This window comes from Ochotona princeps, chromosome 10 (genome assembly GCF_030435755.1).
Source record: "Ochotona princeps isolate mOchPri1 chromosome 10, mOchPri1.hap1, whole genome shotgun sequence".
NCBI lineage: Eukaryota > Metazoa > Chordata > Mammalia > Lagomorpha > Ochotonidae > Ochotona > Ochotona princeps.
The window spans coordinates 34,782,696-34,805,265 of record NC_080841.1 but is presented as its reverse complement, the minus strand read 5'-3'; the positions used below and the strand labels follow the sequence as shown (position 1 = coordinate 34,805,265).

At 41.2% G+C, this 22,570-nt stretch overlaps 1 protein-coding gene across 1 annotated transcript in view; it reads left to right on the top strand.

Annotated features, from left to right (window-relative positions):
* Window positions 1-21,452, top strand: part of ST8SIA6 (ST8 alpha-N-acetyl-neuraminide alpha-2,8-sialyltransferase 6) — a 119,759-nt gene extending 98,307 nt beyond the window's left edge. The window contains exons 5-8 of the mRNA XM_004578581.2: window positions 7,980-8,124; window positions 13,466-13,578; window positions 18,178-18,270; window positions 20,779-21,452. Coding sequence (XP_004578638.2) covers window positions 7,980-8,124; window positions 13,466-13,578; window positions 18,178-18,270; window positions 20,779-21,247 — 820 coding nt within the window. The 3' untranslated portion in view covers window positions 21,248-21,452. The remainder of the gene's footprint in view (window positions 1-7,979; window positions 8,125-13,465; window positions 13,579-18,177; window positions 18,271-20,778) is intronic.
* The last annotated feature ends 1,118 nt before the right edge of the window (window positions 21,453-22,570 follow it).

Sequence of the window (22,570 nt, the reverse complement as noted above, 5' to 3'; positions counted from 1 at the left end):
TGGCCCATCCCACTTTCCTGATTCTGTGGGAGAGCGAGGGATTTGCAACTAAAATCCTACTGCACCATCAGAGTTATGGGTTACCCTGAAACTGGAATCAATTCTGCTGCCTTGCTGGTCTATGTGATGCCAGCTTGTGACCACACACACCACTGATGCAGCCCCTCAGGCTTGTCCCAGTTTTCCTCAGGTTTTCATCTGTGGGCAACTCTCTTCTAGCTTAGATATGAAATTGTTGTTAAAAAGAGATGGTGTCTGTTTGAAGCCCACAATTTTTCTGCTCTACTGGAGCTGAAATGTTTTCCTGCCTTTGAAATCCCTGGAAATTACTGCACTTCTTAGATTGTTGTACTCTTGATAATAACACAGACTGTACATTTGACTTGAAACATAGATTCCTTGTGAGCCAGGTGACGCTAAAGTTACAGTGTGCCAGCATCCTATCTTAGTCTTAATTTTCATCTCACTTCTCACCTACCTGAAATGATCTTTCTCGTTCACTACACATCCACATCTTTAAAACAAGCTGTCTGTACACACTCTCTAGTGTTACCTTCTGCTTATTCTGTGGTCTTTACCTCTGTTGCCAAGTGCTGTGTGGAATCCTTCTGACATTCCCTGCTCAGCAACTGGAGGGATGTTTTCAAATGGAGATCAGACTATAGAGTGATCATCATGCATTTCACCCACTTCCACTCCTGCCCCCAACCAGTTTGGGCCCCATTGTGTTTCTCATTGTACTCATGACTAAACTAAAATCCCATGAGGTCCCCCTGTGGCCTGAACTGTCCACTGCTCTTCCAACCTCATAACATACCAGACTCTCCTGGCTGACTGTTCCCATAAGCTGGTCCTCTGCTGTACCACATACACTGTACTGTGAAGCCGAATAATCATTGGAGAATAGAGCTTCACCAGGAAGAACCCAGGATCCTTCTAGATGGTGCTGAAAGTGAGTCGAGCCTCCATAGAGCAAGTGGGAGAGTAGAGTCCTGTTTAAGTTTAGAAGCACAAGCTTAGTTTGAAGTTGGTTCTTTCTTTGTGTCTTCCCCAGCCCAACCTACCTCGTTTTGTTTCTTTCCCCTCTTTGGCTCCCTGTGTCTTATTATCAGCCTTTCCTGTTAGTTATCCCCAGTGTTTGATAGCATTTTAAATTTGATCTTCCTGTCTGATCATCTTCATGGTACCGTTTTCCTTTGTTGACTATTAGTCCTGTTGGTACCATTATTATCATCACTGTTAGCATAAGCCACTTCTTCTCTCAACTAGAATCTTTATTGGTTAAAATGGAGATAATGCTTGCCTGTCATATTTTTAGTGGGTATTTAATATGTCAGATATTTAGCACAGAGTATCACATGTTAAAATCTGGATACATTATATCTATTATTTTCAGTTTAGCACCATTTTGATGATTGATAATATTTTACTAAAAGTAGCTTTAACTCGGTAGCTGTGATTTAGCCATAAGCTATAGTAGCTACAGTTCTCAGACAATTAGGGGGAAGTATAGATATTAGGAAGCCCCAGTTTCATTTTTGTGATCATTTCAAATGATTATACAATGTTCTTGATATGATCAGCACTTCCTATTTGATTTGTTCTATTCAAAAAAATTTCTTAATGTTTTTCTTAGTGGAAAATAGGTTATACCCAGCATAAAGTATTACATTTTAACTTTCTAAAATGTAATCCTTTTGAGCATTACTTTCAGTAGAAGAGGACTCCCTATATGTGACCTCTGTGGCTTGTCTCCCGTGCCACTTTCAAGACAGTTAACCAGGTCTCACCCGGAATGATTCTTCTTTTGGGGGAGGTCTGAGAGAAGAGATGAAAAGATAAGGTCTGCCGGGAAGCCAGAGGCTAGAGGCACAGAACCAAGTGCATAGTTCCCAGAACCCAGGCAGAAACAGAAGCCAAAGAACTGGGAGATGATGTCTTCCACAGTGAGCTGTCTGTGGGAGCTGCTCTGGCAACACACCTGCAAAGTGAGCTGCCTTTCTAGGAATAACTTAGGGCCCATTTGTGTATGTGAGGCAGGTTAATCAAATAATCATGAGCAGAACTGGCTTGACAAACCCACTGCCTGGCCTATTCTATAGAATGAACAGAGCCCCTTGAGATACGTGTGCATTGCTTTTCCCTGAACCATACAATTAACACTGGGTCTGCAAAGTTGAGCTTCATGAAAACGAGGATACTTTTTGTAAGAGCAAGTAGCATCAACATAAAATCTGCTAGGAACATTTCCCTTAAGGTACACTTCACAGACTAGCATGGATAATTACACATAAGATGGATTCAGCATTGTCATGCTAAAACTGTTTTCCAAGGATTGTGAATGTTGATTCAGGATCCCAATATGTTGCCAGACAGGGGGAAAAAAAAAAGGAGGAGGAGGAGGAAAGGGAGGAACTTTGCTACTTTTCCTTTTTCCTCTTCTAATAATATCAACCTCAATAAAAATATAAGCTCCATCCACAAAGACTGGCCATAAATTTTTCTTTTCACACTTTGAATAATAAGCACACTGACCTGGGGTTTTCTTTCTCTTTTCCTCTTTTGTCTGCAAGCTTAAATATATTCAGAAAGATTAACATTCATCTTCACTGTTGATTTTGTATTTTTGGAACTTGTTTTTTTCCACACTTAGGTAATTCACAGTCGGCTTCAGAGAACAGTTTTTTAAGAGGCAGGAAGTGCTCACACTGTGAGAGTGTGAGGCAGAATCTGAGAGGTCAGATCACCTGGCCTCGTATCCATGCCCACAGCTTCTGAAGCCACACAGCTGGTTGACTGTCTCTCCTGTTTTCAAAGACCTCACAGCGCTTTTCTTTCACAGTCTAACATCTGTTCTACTGTGGCAATGGGACTCCCTCTGCCTGTTCCTAGATGTAGTAGGTGTTAAAGCTGTCACAGGAAGCTCCCTTCCCTCTGGGTAGGTCACTGTCTCCCCCACTCTTGCTTAGACTCATTCCTTCTCCTAGTGTCCCCAGTGAGAAACCTGGGCAAGACCCACGCCATTGTCTCCTCCATCTGTGTGGCTTCATACCCGTCTGCTGGTCTCAGTTCCCATATGATTGGTCTGTTTTGTGGTTTGCTCCATGTAACCAAAAGCAATCTGTTGCTTGGACAGGAATTTTCAGCCCTAACCATGACTCCAGGGAGCGTTATTTGCAAATCTCAGACTCTAACCTGTGCAAAAGCACTGTAAAAAAAATCTATGAAAAATGGAACTAAGTGATATGTTTGCTTTGGTAGAAAAAAAAGCTTCTGAAATCCATGCATATTTTTTCATAGTATGTGTTTCCATGAACTGTCTATAGAGCCTTTTTTGAAAGATTCATGTATTTATTTGAGGAACACAGTTACAGAGAGACAAAGGAGAGAGAGAGACAGAGAAATCTTACATCTACAGGTTCGCTCCAACAATGACTGTGCTGGCCAGAACTGTGCCTGCTGTGTGCTGGGCACTATGATGATAGTACCAGCCTCACAAAATATTCTTCTGATTTCAGCTTATAGGGCACTTCCCAGGTGCTGTTGTGATAAACTCTTTGTGCCTTTGCACTATATTAAAACAATGCCAAAATAACAGCTTCTGTCGTACCTCCTCACATTAACAAACACCTAGAGCACAAGGCCCACTCATATTTGATTCATATTTGTACTTAATAATCTGCAGGTTGTAACTCCTATGACAATGGACCATAACTATCACCTACTGGTATTTGGCAAATTTGTGCTACAATGATCCCTGGGTTGATTTTGTCTTGGCTCAGGTAGCTATAACAAAACACTACAGATGAAGTGGCTTCCACAGCAAACCTTAGTGTCTCACAGCTCTGGAGGCTTGAAGTGCAAGATCAGGATGTCTGCACAGTTCTAGTAAATGCTGGAGAGTTCCCTGTTTAGGGTGTAGGCAGCCACCTTTTCACTATGATGTCAGATTCATCAGCATTCTCCCTGATGACTTCATCCAGTCCCACTCACTTTCCACAGGCTCCGTCTCCTAATATCCTCATGAATGAAACTTACAGTTTCAGTATAGGAATTGAAAGAGGAGACACACAAACGGTCAGCTACCATAGTTCTGATTCTCAATCTTAAGGCCACACCAATTAATTCTTCTCTCGTAGTTACATTTTAAAATTGTTTCCTTATCTGAATGTCAGAGTATATGAGAAGAAGAAACAGAAAGAGAAAGAGAGATCTTCCATCCAGTGGTTCACTTCCCAAATGGCCTTACTGAGAGGGCTAGGCCAGGCCAAAGCTAGAACTCTGGAGTTCCACCTGGTCTCCCGTGTGGGTGGCAAGGGCATAGTACTTCAGCCATCTTCACTGCTTTTCCAGGCACGGAAGCAGGGAGCTGGGTCAGAAGTGGACCAGTGAGAACACCAACCAGTGGTCATTTGAGAAGCCAGCATTGCAGGTAGTATCTCTGCTCCCTGCACTGTAACGCTGGCCTCCACCTTACAGCTCTTAAAATGTTCAAGAGTGCAGTGAGTTCCCGGAGTCTGCTCCTCTGTGCTGTGGTCAACACTATTAGCTCTCCAGCTGTCATGGGTTCCAGTTTGCTTCCTCTGGCAAGATCCCAGCTTCTCAGCATGACTTTGAAAACAAAGTTTCCACACTGGACCCACTCACACTGAGTTTAGTTTGAAAGTTGTCACAGAGTAGGCTACCTCTCCCCTCTTGTCGAAGCCACAATTGTTCTAGTGATGAATGATGCAGGCAAATCACATTGGAGTGGTGGCAGGCTAGGGTACACAGCTGAGTTATAGCAAACACACTGACAACCTGTAAATCTTGTTCCTTCAGTGGCCTCTACATGGTGATAACTTGTTATTAATCTTCAGGACCACCTGATTATTTCTTGCTGACCTTCTGCATGCTGCTGCCCCTTAGCTGCGCCCACAAGCCCATAAGCTCCAGAGGAACCAAATCAGTTTCTGGGATGTGAGAAGATCACTAAGTCAGGATGCTGGCCAGGAATATTTTGAATGACATGACCTAAACAGTGTTAGAAGGCCTGTTGAACCCTAATGATATTACCTTTTTGTTTTGAAGTGCTTTCTGAGAATTCTAGAAGAATCTATCAGGTAATAAGATGGAGTGGTCAGACCAGAACATTTTTGTGTGTGTGCTTATTTCTCCAAACCCTTTTGTGGGGAATGTTGGGCATGCACTGAGAGTGAGGTTTAAAGGACAAGTTTGCATCTGGGGGTCTGAATTTTGATTTTGCCACTTACTACCTTGCAACCCATCATTTGATTCTTCCTCACCATCTTACCTGCCACATCATAAGTGCTGAAAAAGCAGAGACAACACTTGCTTTGTTGACCACTATGCAGATGGCACCTATCCCAGTGCTTAGCATTTTTAATAGGTAAAATAAAGGTGAATATGTGAAATGTAGCCTCTAACTTTATGAGCCTAGTTGTCCCCATGTATAAAATTAGTGTGTCATTACACCTGTTTCATAGAATTTATGTCAGACATTTGTGAGACAATCAAAATACTTAGCACCTAATGAGAATGCACTCCATGTTTCTTATGAATCGTCAGTCAGTGTAGTAGGCAGCATAGGATGGTAGTAGAGGAAAGGAAGACAGAAGCGGGCTTCATCAGCAGAGAGGCAGTTGGTCTTTGCTTGGCTTATGAATGTTATAGTTTTGGTGAGGAAAATAATTTGAACTCTCTTAGGAAAGTTGGGGGTGACAATCTACAGGTACTTAAGTTTTTTAAAAAGTCTTTCCTCGGACTCTCATTAGAATCACAACAAATGATGCCTGGCATGATAGCATAGTGGCTGAAGTCCTCACCCTGACCGGACTGGGATCCCATATGGATGCCAGTTCTAATCCAGGCAGCTCTGCTCCCCATCCAGCTCCCTGCTTGTGGCCTGGGAACACAGTCAAGGAGGGCCCAAAGCCTTGGGACCCTGCACCTGCATGGGAGACCCAAAAGAGGCTCCTGGCTCCTGGCTCCTGGCTCCTGGCTCCTGACTTTGGATTGGCCCAGCTTCTGCCGTTGTGGCTGCTTGGGGGTGAACCATCGGACGGAAGATCTTCCTCTCTGTCTCTTCTCCTCTCTATCTGCCTTTCCAATATAAATAAATAAATAAATAATCTATCTATCTTTAAAAAGAAATCACAACAATGAAGGCCAGAAAAGTAGTTCTTCATTCATCCAGAGAGGATGCCTGCAGCCTATCCATTGCCCTCCCTGTCCCTCGTCAGGGGCAATAAGAGAAGTTTGGTTTAAAGCTATATTCAATGAAATAATAAAGGAAGATTTTCCTAATCTAGAGAAAGAATTGGGAAACAGAATTCAGGAAGGGCACAGAACTCCCAACAGGGCTGACCAAAAGCAATTTTCAAGTGATAATCAAGCTCTTTTTAGTTGAATGTAAGGAAAAGATCCTTAAATGTGCACGTGAAAAATATCAATTGACCTATACAGGAATGCCAATTAAATTCACAGGAGACCTCTCACAGGAAACTGTATATGCCAGAAAAGAATGGAGTGACATGCTTCAGATTCTAAAAGCTAAAAATTGTTGGCCCAGAATAACATACCCAGCAAAGCTTTCCTTTGTCTTTGAAGATGAAATAAAATTCTTCCACAATAAAGAAATCTCAAAGAATATGCCTCTTCCAGACCTGCCCTACAAATGATACTTAAAGATGTTTTCTTGACAGAGAAAAGGAATAGCACCCACCAAAACCAAAGGCAAATGTGAAGAACATCCTGGTAAAATGAAAATAGAGGACTAAATCAAATAATGAACAACCCATTGCTAAAATGACAGGACCTAATTGCCACCCATTCATATTAACCCTGAATGTAAATAGCTTAAACTCGTCAATCATCATAGATTAATAAACTGAATTTAAAAAAATCAGTCTTTGCCTACAGGAGATACATCTCACCAACAAAGATCAGCAAAACCTGTATGTCATGGATTTTGATGTTTCTGTTTCTTTGTTTTCATTTCTTCAAAACATTTTTTTCTCTTATTAAATTCTTTACTGACTCTTAGGTCAATCATACAGTGTATCATTTTCTTCAAAAAGAGTCTTGATTTTCTTTTTCATTTCTTCAGTGATACATTAGTCATTTGGTAGCATGTTATTTAACTTCATGGCGTTGTAAATTTTCTATTTTTCTTCCTATTGATGTTATTTTGTGGCTTTTCATTTAAGCGGATGTATGGTAACTGTGTAATGGAGACTATTATATCCAGATGTGAGGATACAATGTAGTATACATCTCTACTTCCAGACAAAGATGGACTCCCAATGAAGCTGTTTACTATATCTTGACAATCAGATGCTGGACTCTCTGCCATTGTCCATGTCTGCCATGATGGACATATGACTTTTTATGAAGAACAATATTATATTAATAATATAGGGGATTTGGAGTGGTGGGTAAGAGAAATACCAGGTCCTATGGAACTGTATCATAAAATGATAATAATAATAATAAGTACATTTTTTTAAAAAACACCTTTCCTTAAAAAAAAAAAAGACAATGTAAAAGTCACCAAAGTGCTAAGTAATCACTTACTACAAAGCAGGTCCAACAAAAAGAATCACACAATACAATAAATTATAAGTGAAGCAAGTTTAAATTTGCCATTCCTTACAGAAAATCTGCAAAAATGTAAATCAGTACCAATATCTTCAGGTGGCAGCTTTTATTTCTAAAATGCTAATTCACAAGTGCTTTCTATTTTTTGACTGCTACCTGACTACAAGTATGTTTATCATAGTTTGCCATTTTAACCTATAAGCCACCATGCTACCATCTTGGCTAGGATATCAAATGAGATAAAATGTCATCTTTGTGAACAGTTTACCTTCTTTTTGAAAGTTGGTGTGACAAAAGCCTCTTTGCATTACCCATTGTAGTCTCTATTTTGGGTTTGTTAATCTTATTTCTTGGTCAGCTTTTATTCTTATCCTTTGCAGAGCAAAACTTGCTTCGTGTTGTGATGCCATTCAAAATTTTGTTGTTTCTCAAAATAACACTCCAGTTGGGAGTAATATGACTTATGAAGTGGAAAGTAAAAAAGAAATCCCCATTAGACAAGGCATTTTCCATATGCTTCCAGAGGTGAGTAAGCGTGTGATATGGATTGTTTGTGACACCATTGCTTTCTAAGTTACGATGTGTGAAGATGAATTAATTGATTAAAATGGCATGCTCTATCATATCGCATTAAGCATGGATGATGGGGGCAAGCTTTTGGCACAGCAGTTCAGATGCTATGTGGATGCCCACATCTCATATTAGATGCTGGGGTTTGAGTCCTGTTTCACTTCTGTTCCCACCTCCCTCTCCACCCTGGTAGGCACACAGCAGGGAATGGCTGAAGTACTTGGTTCCCTGCTACACACCATGGGAGACCAGGATGGAGTTCAGGTTCCTGGCTTTGGCTGGCCCAGACCTGGCTGTAGAAGGAATTTGGGAAATTAATCAACCGATGGAAGCTCTCTCTTTCTGCCTTCCAAATTAAAAAAATAAATAAATAACAAGGCATTTGTGAATGGTCTGTGACTCTGCAGGGAAGGGCATCTGTGTGATAAGTGCTAAGCTCTTCCAGTCCTTGCGTCTTTCTGACTTTTTGTATGAGATGAGGAACTTGAGCTTTCTGCACAAGATTACTGACTTGCAAAGATGCCCACCAGTTAACTTAGAATAAGATTCTTCTGGTTGTCAACTTGGATGGCTAAATGAATTTCTTCACAAAGAACTATAGGTTTGTATGTTTTATTGAGAAGTAAATATGCAAGAATTTGTTCTCCATGAATCTCACCTCTAGGAGATGGGGATTACTTTATGTTTAATTTACATAAAATGAGCATATACTCTGGTTTCTCTTCAGATCGTATAAATCTTTCGCCTTTTACATAAAATGAGCAGATTTCACATTTTTTATGATACAGATTTAGAAACATAGAGGTTCTTCCCATGCTCTTCTCTCACTGTATGCCCTTTGTATTATTTTTCCCCATTACTATTTTTCCTGACCTATTGGCATAGACTTATCTCACGTTACTGCGCTTTTGCCTGCTGTGTTCATTGAGTAATTCCAAACTCATTGAATATTCTGCAGTACATGTAGGCACTCACAAAGGTTCATTGAACAAATGAGTAATATGGCACAGTACCAGGCGACACAGTGAGGAAGCACCTTGTCCCTTCATGTAAATCCAAATGTGGGGGACATTTTCATCATGAAGAGCATCTCTTTGCTTATAAATGTATGCTCCCAGATGAGATTATAAGCAGTTACACTTAGTCATTTTAAATAGGAAGTTTATCAACTCTAGGGTGGCAGATTCTAACAATTAATTCTCTTATTGCTTGTGTAAATTCTAATTTTTTTGAAAAAATATTTATTTTTCTTGAAAAGCAGATGAGAGAATGAAAGAGAGAGAGAATGAGAGAGAGAGAGAGATCTCCTATTCTTTGATTCACTCTCCAAATTCCCACCACAGAAGCCAGGAGGCAAGAATTCAGTCTCCCTTTTGAGTGATGGAGGTTGTGTGGTTTAAGGTGGGCACTAACTTCTTGAGCTGTAACCTGCTGCTTCCCGTGGTGTATATTAACAGGTACCTGGGATTGGGAGCGGAGCCAGGACTCCAACCGAGGCACTCTAATACGGGATGCTGTGTTCTAAGCAGTGTCTTAAACACTACTTCTAGTACCTGCCCCCTTCCTCCACCCTGTATTTTTATATTAACGTTTCCTCAGGATAAATGAGAAGCAAATAAAAAATCATGGTGAAAATCACTGCAAATTTTCTAGAGGAAAACAGGAATAAAAGTGCTCATAAAAAAGCTGAAGTCAAGAGTAGAGAAAATTAATAAAGTCAAAACTGGATGTTTTGAAGTGAGCAACAAAATGGTTGTAATTTATTGTGGGTAATTGTACTCAGTGAAGTTTATCTAATAAAAGCTCATAAAGTATTCTGATGGTGTGCTGAAGTAATCAATAATTGAACAGACAGTAAAGAAAGATCTTTGCTCCCTATCAGGGAAGGTCTTAGAGATTCATAAAATGAATGACTTATTCACACGCAGTTCTTGTTGGGCTTGGCTGGCTTGCAGCTGACTGATTGCAACTATTTGCCTCTCACTTGGCACCTTGAAAGAAAAATCAACATGAAGGTGATTAATCTGGGTGTGAATGACAACTGTATTCAGTTTTCCAAGTTTATACAGTTTTCAAAATTGGGGAGAGAAAATGTTGAAGTCAGTTCAACTTGTAAAACCAGGTTGGTTGTGTGTGGATGTTCTCATGGGCTGTGTCCCACCTCGTGTCCCACATCCCTGCCTTGTTTGTTGTCTTTTTGATCCCAACTTCCCAGCATGCTGGGCAGGTAGATGCACTTGACTCAGTGTGTATGAAGTAACTTTCTCTAAAAGCTTTCCTAATTTCTTAAAAAAGGAAAACAACGAAGTTGATTTTCAACCTGGCTGAGCAATGAGCAGACAGTTGAGCCATGCAAATTTGCATATTCTTAGGAGTTTTATTTTGGGGAATGTCAAGGTTTGTAATTTATTTAGACTCCTAGTGAACATGAGATTCCAAAATATATGATGTCTTCCCCACGTTGACCCAAGAAACCAGAGAGAAACATTCCTTATTTTGAGGGCTTAATTTATGTTCCCCCAATATTCATTTTATTGTGCCATAAAGAGCATATTTATGTGCATTTTTTGCATTCTATCTTATCTATAAAATTCAGAAGTTATTGTGGCTTCATTTAGAAAACACCATCTGGAGATGTCTTGAGCTAGAAATTCAGTGGCAGGAAATAATCAGTTATCTAGAACTGTTCATCTAAGACCCAGGCACCCTGCTAGGCATTGCAAAGAGAAATAAAGCCCATATTTAACACTTTGATTCACTGATGAGTGGGAAACAGTGTCCTATGTCAGGACAAGAGCATGTACTCTGGAACAGAGTGCTTGGCCACACAGCCCAGCTCTGCACATTGCAGCTTTAGCAGCACTTAGGCCTCCATTTTCCCATCTGTAGGCTGCTGATTGTTGTGTGTATTGAATGTGTTAGAAAGTAAGGTACTTGGAACAGTGACTGTCACATAGTGAGCATAATATGACTTGTAGGTTTTAGGGACTATGACCCTCTAAAGACATTAGCATTTGAAGCCCAGCACGACGGCCCAGCCCAGTAGCTAAAGTCCTCACCTTGTACATGCCAGGATCCCATATGAGTGCCAGTTCATGTCCCTTCAGCCCTACCTACCAGCCAGCTCCCTGCTTGTGGCCTGAGAAGTAAAGAACAACTCAAAGCCTTGGTACCCTGCACCTGTATGGGAGACCCAGAAGAAACTCCTAGTTCCTAGCTTTTTTTTTTTTTAAGATTTATTTTTTATTACAAAGTCAGATATACAGAGAGGAGGAGAGATAGAGAGGAAGATCTTCCATCTGATGATTCACTCCCCAAGTGAGCCGCAACGGGACGGTGTGCACCGATCCGATGCCGGGAACCAGGAACCTCTGCCAGGTCTCCCACGCGGGTGCAGGGTCCCAATGCATTGGGCCATCCTCGACTGCTTTCCCAGGCCACAAGCAGGGAGCTGGATGGGAAGCAGGGCTGCCGGGATTAAAACCTGCGCCAATATGGGATCCTGGTGCATTCAAGGCGAGGACTTTAGCTGCTAGGCCACACTGCCAGGCCCAGTTCCTGGCTTTTGATTGGCTATACTCTGGCTATTGCGGCCGCTTGGGGAGTGAACCAGTGGATGGAAGATCTTTCTGTAAATCTGCCTTTCCAATAAAAATAAATAAATTTTACAAAAAACAAACAATAAAGACATTAGGACTGAAACAGCATCAGTGTCTTCCAGGTGCAGCCTATGGAGCAGGTGGAGTTTGCTGCTGCTCTAAGCTGCTCTAGGTTGCTCAAATTCACAGCTCCCCAGACTGATGGCCAATGGCACTGAAAAACTGGCTTTGGGGAGGGCTATCCCTTGATTTTGTAGCCTTTGCCAACCCCAGTAATGTAATTTTATACCCTGCCAGAGTGCAAGTTCCCAGCATTTTTTGTTACCAGTGCACAGGATTCCTGAATCCTGAATAATGCCCAGTTGACCTTTGCAATCTTGAATAAACCAACTTCAACACACTGCAAGGGTGGCATCAGGGTGGCTCACTCTGCTGACAAGTAGCTATGGACTACTCACCGTACACTGCATTGTGCTTAATGTGGAGAAAAGATGAGGGAAAGTCAGTCTAAGAAACACACTCTCCACCCTTGAGGATTTTCATTCTAATTCTAGAAACAAAATAGGTGAAACCAAGACCTCATCTGTGTGGAGCACAAGTCTGCACTGTGGATGCTGGCTGAAGGGCATGTTATTATTCAGGGAAAGTGACCAGAATAGAAAAAAGTGCACTATTGATTTGCAAAGTTATGTTTCACATGGTGGACGGCTTGGGGAGTGTGGAAATCCTTTTGGACTTGTGTAAGCTGAGTCTTAGGAGGTAATGAGCAGAATTCAGACTTTGGAAATTAATATGAAATATGTCAGGACTGAGTTGGTACACCTCCCTGAAGCACTCCGGCTGGTCATTTGCAGAGATAGTAAGCATAAATCCAAGACCATTGCCATTCCTGAAGGTCTAACTATTTAATAAGCACAGGAAATTTTATTAAATTAAATATTAATTATTCCCTTTATAGAAGATTTAATGCTACTTTCATATGTCTTTATTTTCTTTTTTGCCAAACATGTCCCTTTTGTTAGACACAATATGGCATTTTGCTGTTTTCACTTTATTACTTAATTCCGTGGTAATAAAATAAGTGTATTTTGCATATGAATGTATTTTGTATTATTGCATTACCTTGTGTTTTATGTGGTGGCTGCTCATCTCAAGGGAAATGAAACAGATTTACCCAATGATATTTTATTATAAGTCATATAAAGTCAGCCAGCATGCTGTGCAGCTTTTTAATTTTGAAATATTGCTTTCAGGGCTAGCCTTGTGGTATAGTACTTGAAACTGCTGGAATCCCAGAAGCTGGTTTGAGTCCTGACTGCCCGACCTCCAATGCAGCTTCTTGTTAATGGGCGTGGGAAGGCAGAAAAAGGGGGCTCAAGTCCTTGAGTCTGTGCCACTTACGTAGAGTACCTACATGGAGTTTCAGACTCCTGGTCTCAGCCTGACTCTGCCTGGTGTTTGTCCATTTAGAGGGAGTGGGCCGGAAGGTGGATGAGATCTCTCTCACTGTTGCATTGCCTTTCAGATAAATACATAAATCTTTTTTAAGAAAACAAAAATTGTTTTTTGCATTTCTTTCAATTCTTTTTATTGTCCTTAGTACATATACAAAAATTAACTTACTTGAACTAAGCTGGTGATGGCTGTGGTTTAAAACAAATAGTGATTCACATTTTTGCTTTGCTTTCTCTTGCTAGTCCCAGCCTTTTGTGGGACACCCTTACAATCAGTGTGCCGTGGTGGGAAATGGGGGCATCCTGAATAAGTCTCTCTGTGGAGCCGAAATTGATAAATCGGACTTCGTCTTCAGGTAAGGCCTATCAAATATATTTCCTGGAAGCAGAATATCAGTTGTGTATTTTTAAATTTTATTCTTTATGCTTTTTACACGATTGGTTAGGGTGGGGAGAGTCAAGGACTAGAGGAAAGTGGGTAAAACCATTGTTTCCACATTCTCTTTATTCCTTCCTGTATGTTGGGGAAAGGTGCAGATAAGCGGAGAAGTCACACCCAGCCTCCCAACCACCTCCATATCCTGGGATGATGGACAGCCACCCGACACCATCCCAGGGTCCCTGATATGGGGCATGCTCCAAGAGCCCTGCTCAGCAGTTCTGAATTGTGGATCTTGCCAGTCCAAGCATGATGAAATCTCTCCAAAATCCACTGGCTGGCATAGTCAGTCTTAGAGTCTCCATTTGCCCCAATGTTCACTGCCAATGCTTGGCTGGGGTGGTTGATTGGTTTACTCTGTCCTCTGTTTTCTGTTCTGGTACCAGATGTCCTCTGAAGGTTCCGATGCACTGCCATACCCTCCATGTTCATCTGGTTATGCCATCCACTGTTCAGTCTGAGCCACTGACGAGGCCCGGCTCTGATATATGCCCTCCTCTCTCAGACCATGGAACCTGAAATTCTCTGCATGGCTAGAATTCTGAGTCCAGCACTCAAAGAAACGTCATCTGGTGTGATTTCCAGACCTGATTTCTGTGTGTGCTTACCAATACAGGGTCCAGCACATCCATTGCGTACACTGGTGGTTGCAATTGTTGGGTCAGTTCTGTTTCCAGCCCCATCTCCTGTGCAAACCAATGGGTGTTGCAGCCCAACCTGATCCTGGCCACCACACACTCAGCCCTCATATAAACCAGTGGGAGCTGCAGTCTAGTTGGAGCAATTCCCAATAACCCCCACCAGGCCTGCCCCCTGCCCTGGTTCCTGTGCTTGCCAGTATGTTCAGCAGACTGATCCAGTTTGTCCCACATCCCATTCAGCTCTCATACATGTCCAGGGTCATTGAAGCCTAGTTCAACCCAATCAGCCCCATATCCAGTTCACACTGGTGTCAGTGTGTGCCACTCTCTATCTAGCCATGCCTGCCTCTAGTCCTGGTTCTCATGCTCAACAGTAGGAGTGGCAACCCAAGTGGGAGGTGTCCATTGCTTCCTTAATGGTCCCACTCTTGGATCTTGCATTTTCAAAGTAGTTCTGTAGTAAGGCTAGACAGAATTAGCCCCCAGTTACAGCGTCTGCCAGCTTATGCTGCAGCAAAGCCCAGCCAACCCACACCCACCCTGGTTTATGCATGTACCAGTAGGAACAATCAGCCCAGCCTGGCTTTCCCCCTGAACCAGCTGACTTGCAAGCCAACAGGTGCTGTAGCCCCGCCCAGCCTGGTCTGCTCCTATCCCACTCTCATGCTCACCAGTGTGAATAGTGATCCAGCAGGGGAGCCCCCATAGCCCTCTACTGGGTTTGCCCCCTCCTCCTGCATCTCAAGTATGCTGGTTGGGTGCCGCAGCCCAGTCTGGCTTGGTCTGCCTCACCTCAGCACTTGCCATTGTGTGCTAAAGTCTGGCCCCACTTAGCCCACCTCCAGTTCCAGCTCATACTGCCTGAGTGCTGGTTAGTGTAATGGCCCAGTCTAATGTGACTTGTCCCCTGTTCCAACACTTACTGTCAGGTACTGGGATCTAGCCCTGCCAGACAGGTCCCCAGCCCTAGCTTTTGTGTGAACTAGCGTGTGGTGGTCAGCCATGTTCCATGCCAACTCAGGCCTCCCATGTGGGCTGGTACATTGGTCTAACCAATAAAAGTCCTCTGGCCTCTCCTCTCCAAACAAGCAGGTCTCAGTCCCCTTGCCTGCAAGTACGGTAGCTTTGCTGTTTGTTGTTGTCAGGAGTCATTCCTCACCTGCGATTACTCCCAGGATGGTCCTCCCTCTCCCATATGCTACTGCCCCTTTCTCTAATCAGTCTACAACTCCTTGTGCCCAGGAGTGTGTGGATTCTCCAGCCCAGCTTTCAGAAACCCTGTGGTTGATGTGCTGGTCTGGAGCTCTGCCCGCCCACCAGAGTCCCAAGCTCCTGGCACATGTGCTGGCCTGGTGCCTTACCCCTCTACACATGCAAAGTTTAGATCATTGAAGTTCTCCAGGCCTGGTATACCAGCATACCATGGCAGTATTCTGACTTGGGGCTCTCCCCTCCCGTTTCCCCACATCCCCCAGGACCAAGCACATGAGGCAATCCCCAGGTTCACTCCACCTGCCTAGACTTGAGCTCCCAGATCCCCACATGCCCCACTGGTGCTATGCCCCAGCCCTCTCCGCACCCAAGCCCGCATCCTCAGGCCCCCATGGGCTGCTACCACCTCCTGGCTGGCTCAGCACAGGAATGGCAGCAGTCACCACCCCCTGGCCAGCTCCCAATTGCATATTTTTTAAAAGAAGTAAATGAAGATACCTTGTTTACACTTAGATCTTTGACCTGTGTGGTCTACAGATGATCTGGGTAGGTGTTCCTGAAATGTTGCTTGGCTCATGAATTCCTCAGAGGGATTCAGCCCATCAGTTGAAAATGTACTACATTCCGCTTTCAAAAAGCTCTCGGTAAAATAGTGGGGAAAGAAGGTCCAAGGCTGTAAGACTTGTTAGAGCGTTCAGTATGTGAGTAAGGTACCCAGGTTCACCTGGTGATGCTCTGGGGAGCTGCACTTGCCAGACTGCGCTGACCTCGAAGACCTTCTCCCTCATAGAGCATTTCAAGGATATTTTGTTTTCTCTGCTAATACTTGGGAAATGCTGATGTAGGTACTTTACAGCTGTGAGGTAGCACTGTTTGGTTTTATGGCTTCAAATTTAACAACAAAAAGGTGCAGCTTCTACATTCCAGTCTTTTAAAACACTTTCTGTTCCAATACCAGATTGCTTGCAAATTTAGAAACAAATAATTTCTGTGTGTGTCTTACAAAATACCTCTCCACTTTCAGATATGACAGAAAAATGATTTCATCCATCTGAGGAGGGTTTCAACGGAAACATGCCTGTTAACAGGGCATGGAGAAATCTTTCTTCCAATTTTAGGATGGATTTCATATATCAGAAAAGATCCCAGTTGATTTATTTATCAAATAAAAGGAAAACACGATTTTCAGTTAACAATGCCCCCTCATTTTAATTTCATTTTAAACTTCCATACTGAGGTTAATAAACCTGACAGTCCAACAATTACTAAGTAGTGTTCATGTTTAATGCTAAAATGGTCAATATCTAAATGTGTTAGCTATTTTGCTCAAGTACTTAGTGTGACAAAAATAATAAAGAAAAGTAATTCTTCACACCACTTTTTTTAAACCATTGTCTTTTTATAGACTTATAATTCCAAAGCACTTGTGGTATTATGCCTAAGCATTTATGTTATAGCAAGCATCAGAAATGCAAATTGAAGTTGAACATTAAAAATACTTGATAAATACTTAATTTATAATTCTAAAATAAAGACCTAGGTTCTTATGTTCTGTATTTGTTGATCCAGGTATTTTTCTGAATACTTTATAGAATTCCCTTTGAAGTTTAGCCATTCAGACTGAAAGGCAAATGAGCCTGGACATGGTTGGTATCACTGAAACTTATTGTTTTAACCTTATGCATATTTTGGCTGAACATATTGATGGATTATAAAACAATTGGGAAGCTACTAATTTTTTCATCTTAAAAGATTAGAAGCTGAACATTTCCTAAGGCACAAAATAAAAGGCAAGAGCTTTACTAGTGTACGTGAATGTTAGCCAAGCATTTTGAATCTTCAAAATATTATAAAACAATTTTAGAAAGATATTTTGCAAGAGGATATCTAATGAGGTCAGCCTAGCATCTATGAGTAGTAGTTATTTTTTTCAAGTGCCAATGTATTCTCTGATGTATCTTTTATATCAGTGTGGAAACGGTGGGCTTCATTTGTTGATAGCTCACAAAATTCTGGGAATGACATTTAGGGAGCCATAACCAAGTGTACCTTTTTCTGTGATGGAACTATAATTCAGAATTAGAATTCTTAATTTACATAGCACTTAAAAATAGATAGTACTCAGAGAACATTTAAATGAAAACATTCCTGTAAGAACATTAGAATTTTATTTATTGAAACGATAGTTGGATAGTGTAGTGCTTCATATAAGCATCAGAAGACCTTTGTTTTGATCTTTTCCTCTGAGAGTCTCTATAACCTTAGTCACAGAGACTCAGTTTTTAAGTGTGTAAACTGGTTGTCATTGCACTGTGAGACTATACTCCATAAAAATAAGGATTGTCATAAAAGGACTGGGAATGCTTCAAAAGCTTAGCTATGTATAATTGTCATTGTTTTCATAGTTATAAAAATCTACGTCAATACTGAAATCACATGTCAAATTTGTACATTTTATGTAATATTCATATGCCAATTAAGGGTTTAATACTAATTGGTTTTAAATGAAGATTGGATGGAATCTGAGCATTTCTTAACACCAATGATTTCTTCCAATATAAGAACAATTATGTATGTGTAAGAGTGTGTGTGTCTACACTTGCACTTTTATGACTCTTTTGGCTTTTTTTTAAATATAAAGTGATCTCCCTTCCAAATTCCAGGTGTAACCTCCCACCAACCTCAGGAAATATTAGCAAAGATGTTGGCAGTAAAACAAATCTTGTGACCGTGAATCCCAGCATTATAACACAGAAGTGAGTACCTCCAAGTTACATAACACTTCAAGAATAATTTTTATCTTGTTGTAAGATGTTTCTCAGTTGGTACTGGAAACTGGATTGGATTTTGGGGAAATGTATTAAATACAGTTACAAATTTTGGCAGTCTATAAGGTTGTGGTTCATAAGAGGCATCATTTGTTTGTACTTCTGATGTCTTAAGCTCAGTGTTTCTATCTAAGCAAATGAAGATTTATCTCTTCATCTTTGTGACAATCGTGAGATCAATCTTTTTTCATTTGTTTTTAGAGTTTTAGCATTGCTTCCTTATCTCAGTAGCACTATTTTGAGAGAAGTTGATCCATTTATAGCAATTTCAGAGAGCAAGCCATAGGACCACCTGATGAAACACAGTGTTTGCTTTGGATAATATGAATTCTATAATAAAACTGTTACAAAGTGTTGGTTGGCTCATCCTAAAAAAAAATATTTTTTACTTCATTGGTCCATCAAAAGTGACCTATAATCCTTACGAATGAATATACCTGTCCAAATAGTTCTGTCATTCTTGAATAAAAATAAAATATTCTGGATTCTGCATTGTGACCTTCTAACTATTCATAAATAGATTTAGAAGACTCGTTATTGAGGTATCTGTTAAGCCACACATTGATAGAGACATACAGTGCATGGGAAAATGTTTTTAAAGTAATATATACAATTTTCATATGGATATTTCAAGTTTTCAAAAAGATGCTTTTACTTTATAATTAAATGTATGCAACATGTGCACAAATCAGAAGTGTGCAGCTCAATCTTAATGTATAGAACAGGTATGTGCTTGAAAAGCAAAATTACATTATAAATATGAAAGGTATGACAACATCTGAAAGCAATGGGAATGTGTAATAGTACAAGAAATGCCTGTACAGAAGTATGTGAGAAAATATTTGCAAACTGTACCTCTGATACAGGTGAATATCCAGGGTACGCAAACTGTACCTCTGATACAGGTGAATATCCAGGGTACACATATGAGAGTTCAGGAAACTCAGCAACAACAAAGCAAACAGTCCATTTAAGAAATGAGCTGAGGGCCCGGCGTGGTGGCCTAGCAGCTAAAGTCCTTGCCTTGAATGCACCAGGATCCCATATGGCCGCCAGTTCTAATCCCGGCAGCTCCACTTCCCATCCAGCTCCCTGCTTGTGGCCTGGGAAAGCAGTCAAGGATGGCCCAAAATCTTGCGACCATGCACCTACGTGGGACACCTGGAAGAGCTCCCGGCTCCTGTCTTCAGATGGGCGCAGCACTGGCCATTGTGGTCACTTGGGGAGTGAATCATCAGACAGAAGATCTTCCTTTCTGTCTCTCCTCCTCTCAGTGTATCTGCCTTTACAATAAAAAAAAATAAATATTGAAATAAAGAAATGAGCTGAGAATGTGAAGAGGCATTTTTCAAAGGGGGAAATTCAGTGACCAGTAGACAGATGAGAGGGTGCTCAGCATTACTGCCACTGGGCAAATGCAAGAAAAACCACAGTGAAGCCTTACCTTACCCTGCTTAGGGTGCCTGTCATCCCAAATAATAGCAAATGCTTGCAAAGGTGTCAGGGAAAAGGCTTCCACTGTTGGTGGGAAAATTAACTAGTGTAAGCATTAGGGAAGACAGTATGGCGATTCCTCAGAAATCTGAAAATAGCATATAAATCAGCCATTCTACTTCTGAGAATTTACCCAAACGACATGAAATTATTGCATGAAAGAATCATTACCTGTACCCCCATGTTTAAAGCAGCTTGACCCAAAATAGCTAAACATGGAATCAACACAGATGTACATCAGCTGATGACTGGATAAGCACATTTATATATATATTTATATTTATATATATATATATATATATATACACACACACACACACACACAATGGAATACTACTCAGCCATAGAAAGTATGAAACCTTGTCCTTTGCAACAATATTGATTTAACTGGGAGTTGTTCTGCTTAGTGAAATAAGCCAGTCATCAAAAGACAAATACCATATGTTCTCCATGATTTTTGATAGTATACAGAGTATAAAAAAGTAATATATGAATGAAAATGGCATTTTGAAGTTTGTAGGAACAGTAGTTTTTCACTTATTACTTGTTGAATTCTCTGTTTATTGGAAGGTTAAACTGACTGTAAAGGAAATTTAAGTTTGTCATTGTAAAAATTAAAAATAAAAAGGGGGAAAGGTTGAGGAGTATCATTATGCTCTTAAAATTGCATACATGAAATAGATGAAGTTTGTTCCCTTTATATAAGCAAAAAAAATCAATCTTTAATAAAGAAAACCTCAAGTACTCCAGGAAGGGGAGGTGAAGCCTGGGTATTGAGGCTTGGCTGGATGAGCTGTCAGAGTCCAGGGTTATCTTTTTTACACGCAGGATGCATATACTTCGTTTCTTTGACCAGTGGCATATTCAGCCCTACGTCATCAATCTGCTGCTTTGGTAATCAGGATTGTGGTAATGATGATGATTTTTTTTAACACTTGGCAGATATGGAAACTTACAGCAAAAGCAAGCAATATTTCTGGATGACATTGCAACCTATGGAGATGCGTTCCTCCTTCTGCCAGCATTTTCCTTCAGGGCCAACACGGACACATCTTTTAAAGTGTACTTCACGCTCAAAGAGTCTAAAGCAAGACAGAAGGTCCTGTTTTTCCATCCCAAGTACCTGAAGCACCTTGCTCTTTTCTGGAGAACTAAAGGTGTGACTGCGTACCGCCTGTCCACTGGCTTGATGATCACAAGTGTTGCGGTGGAGCTCTGTGAAAACGTGAAGCTGTACGGATTCTGGCCCTTCTCTAGAACTGTTGGAGACATGCCTGTCAGCCACCACTACTATGACAACAAGCTGCCTAAGCGCGGTTTCCATCAGATGCCCAAAGAATACAGCCAGATCTTGCAACTGCACGTGAAAGGAATACTCAAACTGCAGTTTAGCAAATGTGAGGTAGCCTAAACGAAGAGTCTGAAAGGATGATAGCGTGAGTGGAAGGCAGTAGGTGAGTGACGTTTCTAAAGACCAATGTGGATTGCTGTAAAAAGAGCCTTAAAATTTGGCTTGACAAAAAGCAACCTCCACAAATCCTTCCATCACTTTCATCTCACGTTTCCTTCCTTGTACAGTGGAGACTGTAATATCTGACCCATACAAGTGATTTACAAGGACTCCTGGTGAAGCCTTCGGCGGAGGTAGGGGCTCCATGAATCTTGCCTTGAGGAGGTTCCTAACAGTCATCCCCGTCAACCGAAGATGAGAGGCACTCAGTCTCAGAGAACCTTCCTGAAGAGAGCAGCTGAATTGCCTGTATTTGTTGTCTTTCTCTAGCAGGCTTGTCTTAGAACAATGGGCTTTCCTTTTTCTTTCTGTCCTAAGAGAGTGCATATCAGAAAATTATGTGATTAAAGGAGAAATCATTGATTATTGAGGAAAGAAATGCTCTATACCTGGCAACATGCCTGTTTCTGATTAAATCCACTGTGACACGAATGGTCGTGATGTGTTGATTGGACTTAGACAATTTTTTCCTCCTTTACCTCTACTCAAAATGTCATTCTTTATAATTTTATATGAACTTGCTGACTCATTAAATATGAGTCATTACAGTAACCTAGCTTTCTCACCTATTGCTTTGTTTGTGGAGTGGAGTTCATTTTATTTTTGCCAGACTCTGTAGCAGGCTCTGTGAAGAGACTGGAAAGGGGAGCCTCTGGCATGAGGAAACAGATGTGCAATCATTAGCTGTGCTATGCTGGGGCGAACGTTATAGTGACAGAAGTTACAAGTTGTGTCCTGGGAGCCACAGAGGCAGGAATAGTCAAATCCAGTTCAGTGTTTGTATTCAAGGTAATAATGATTTCTGAATTAATTCTAGAAAGTCAGTAAATTTTGGCCAAGTGAACAGACTTTCAACTAAAGGACTTGTTACAGGCTAAAGAGCTGGCCTCTTAATTCTCTGATTTAATAGCGCAAGTACAGGCAGGACATGATTGGCTCCAAGAGCTGCCACCTGATGAAAGCTGGCAGGGAAACTGGCTTAGTCCTAGATAGCAAGGCTGGGAGGACTAAACACATTAAAACATTTTTTTGCCTCTTCAGAAGGGAAGATATATGTTTACATGAGAAAGGAGACTCATTATTTAGACAGCTGTATAAAATAAAGCTTCAGTAGATAAGATATTATTAGAGTTTTTGTACCTCTGCCTCACATTCTGATGATACCTGTTAATGTAGGTCACCCCTGCATCTACTGAATAAGTTACTTGATTTAAATAAGCAATC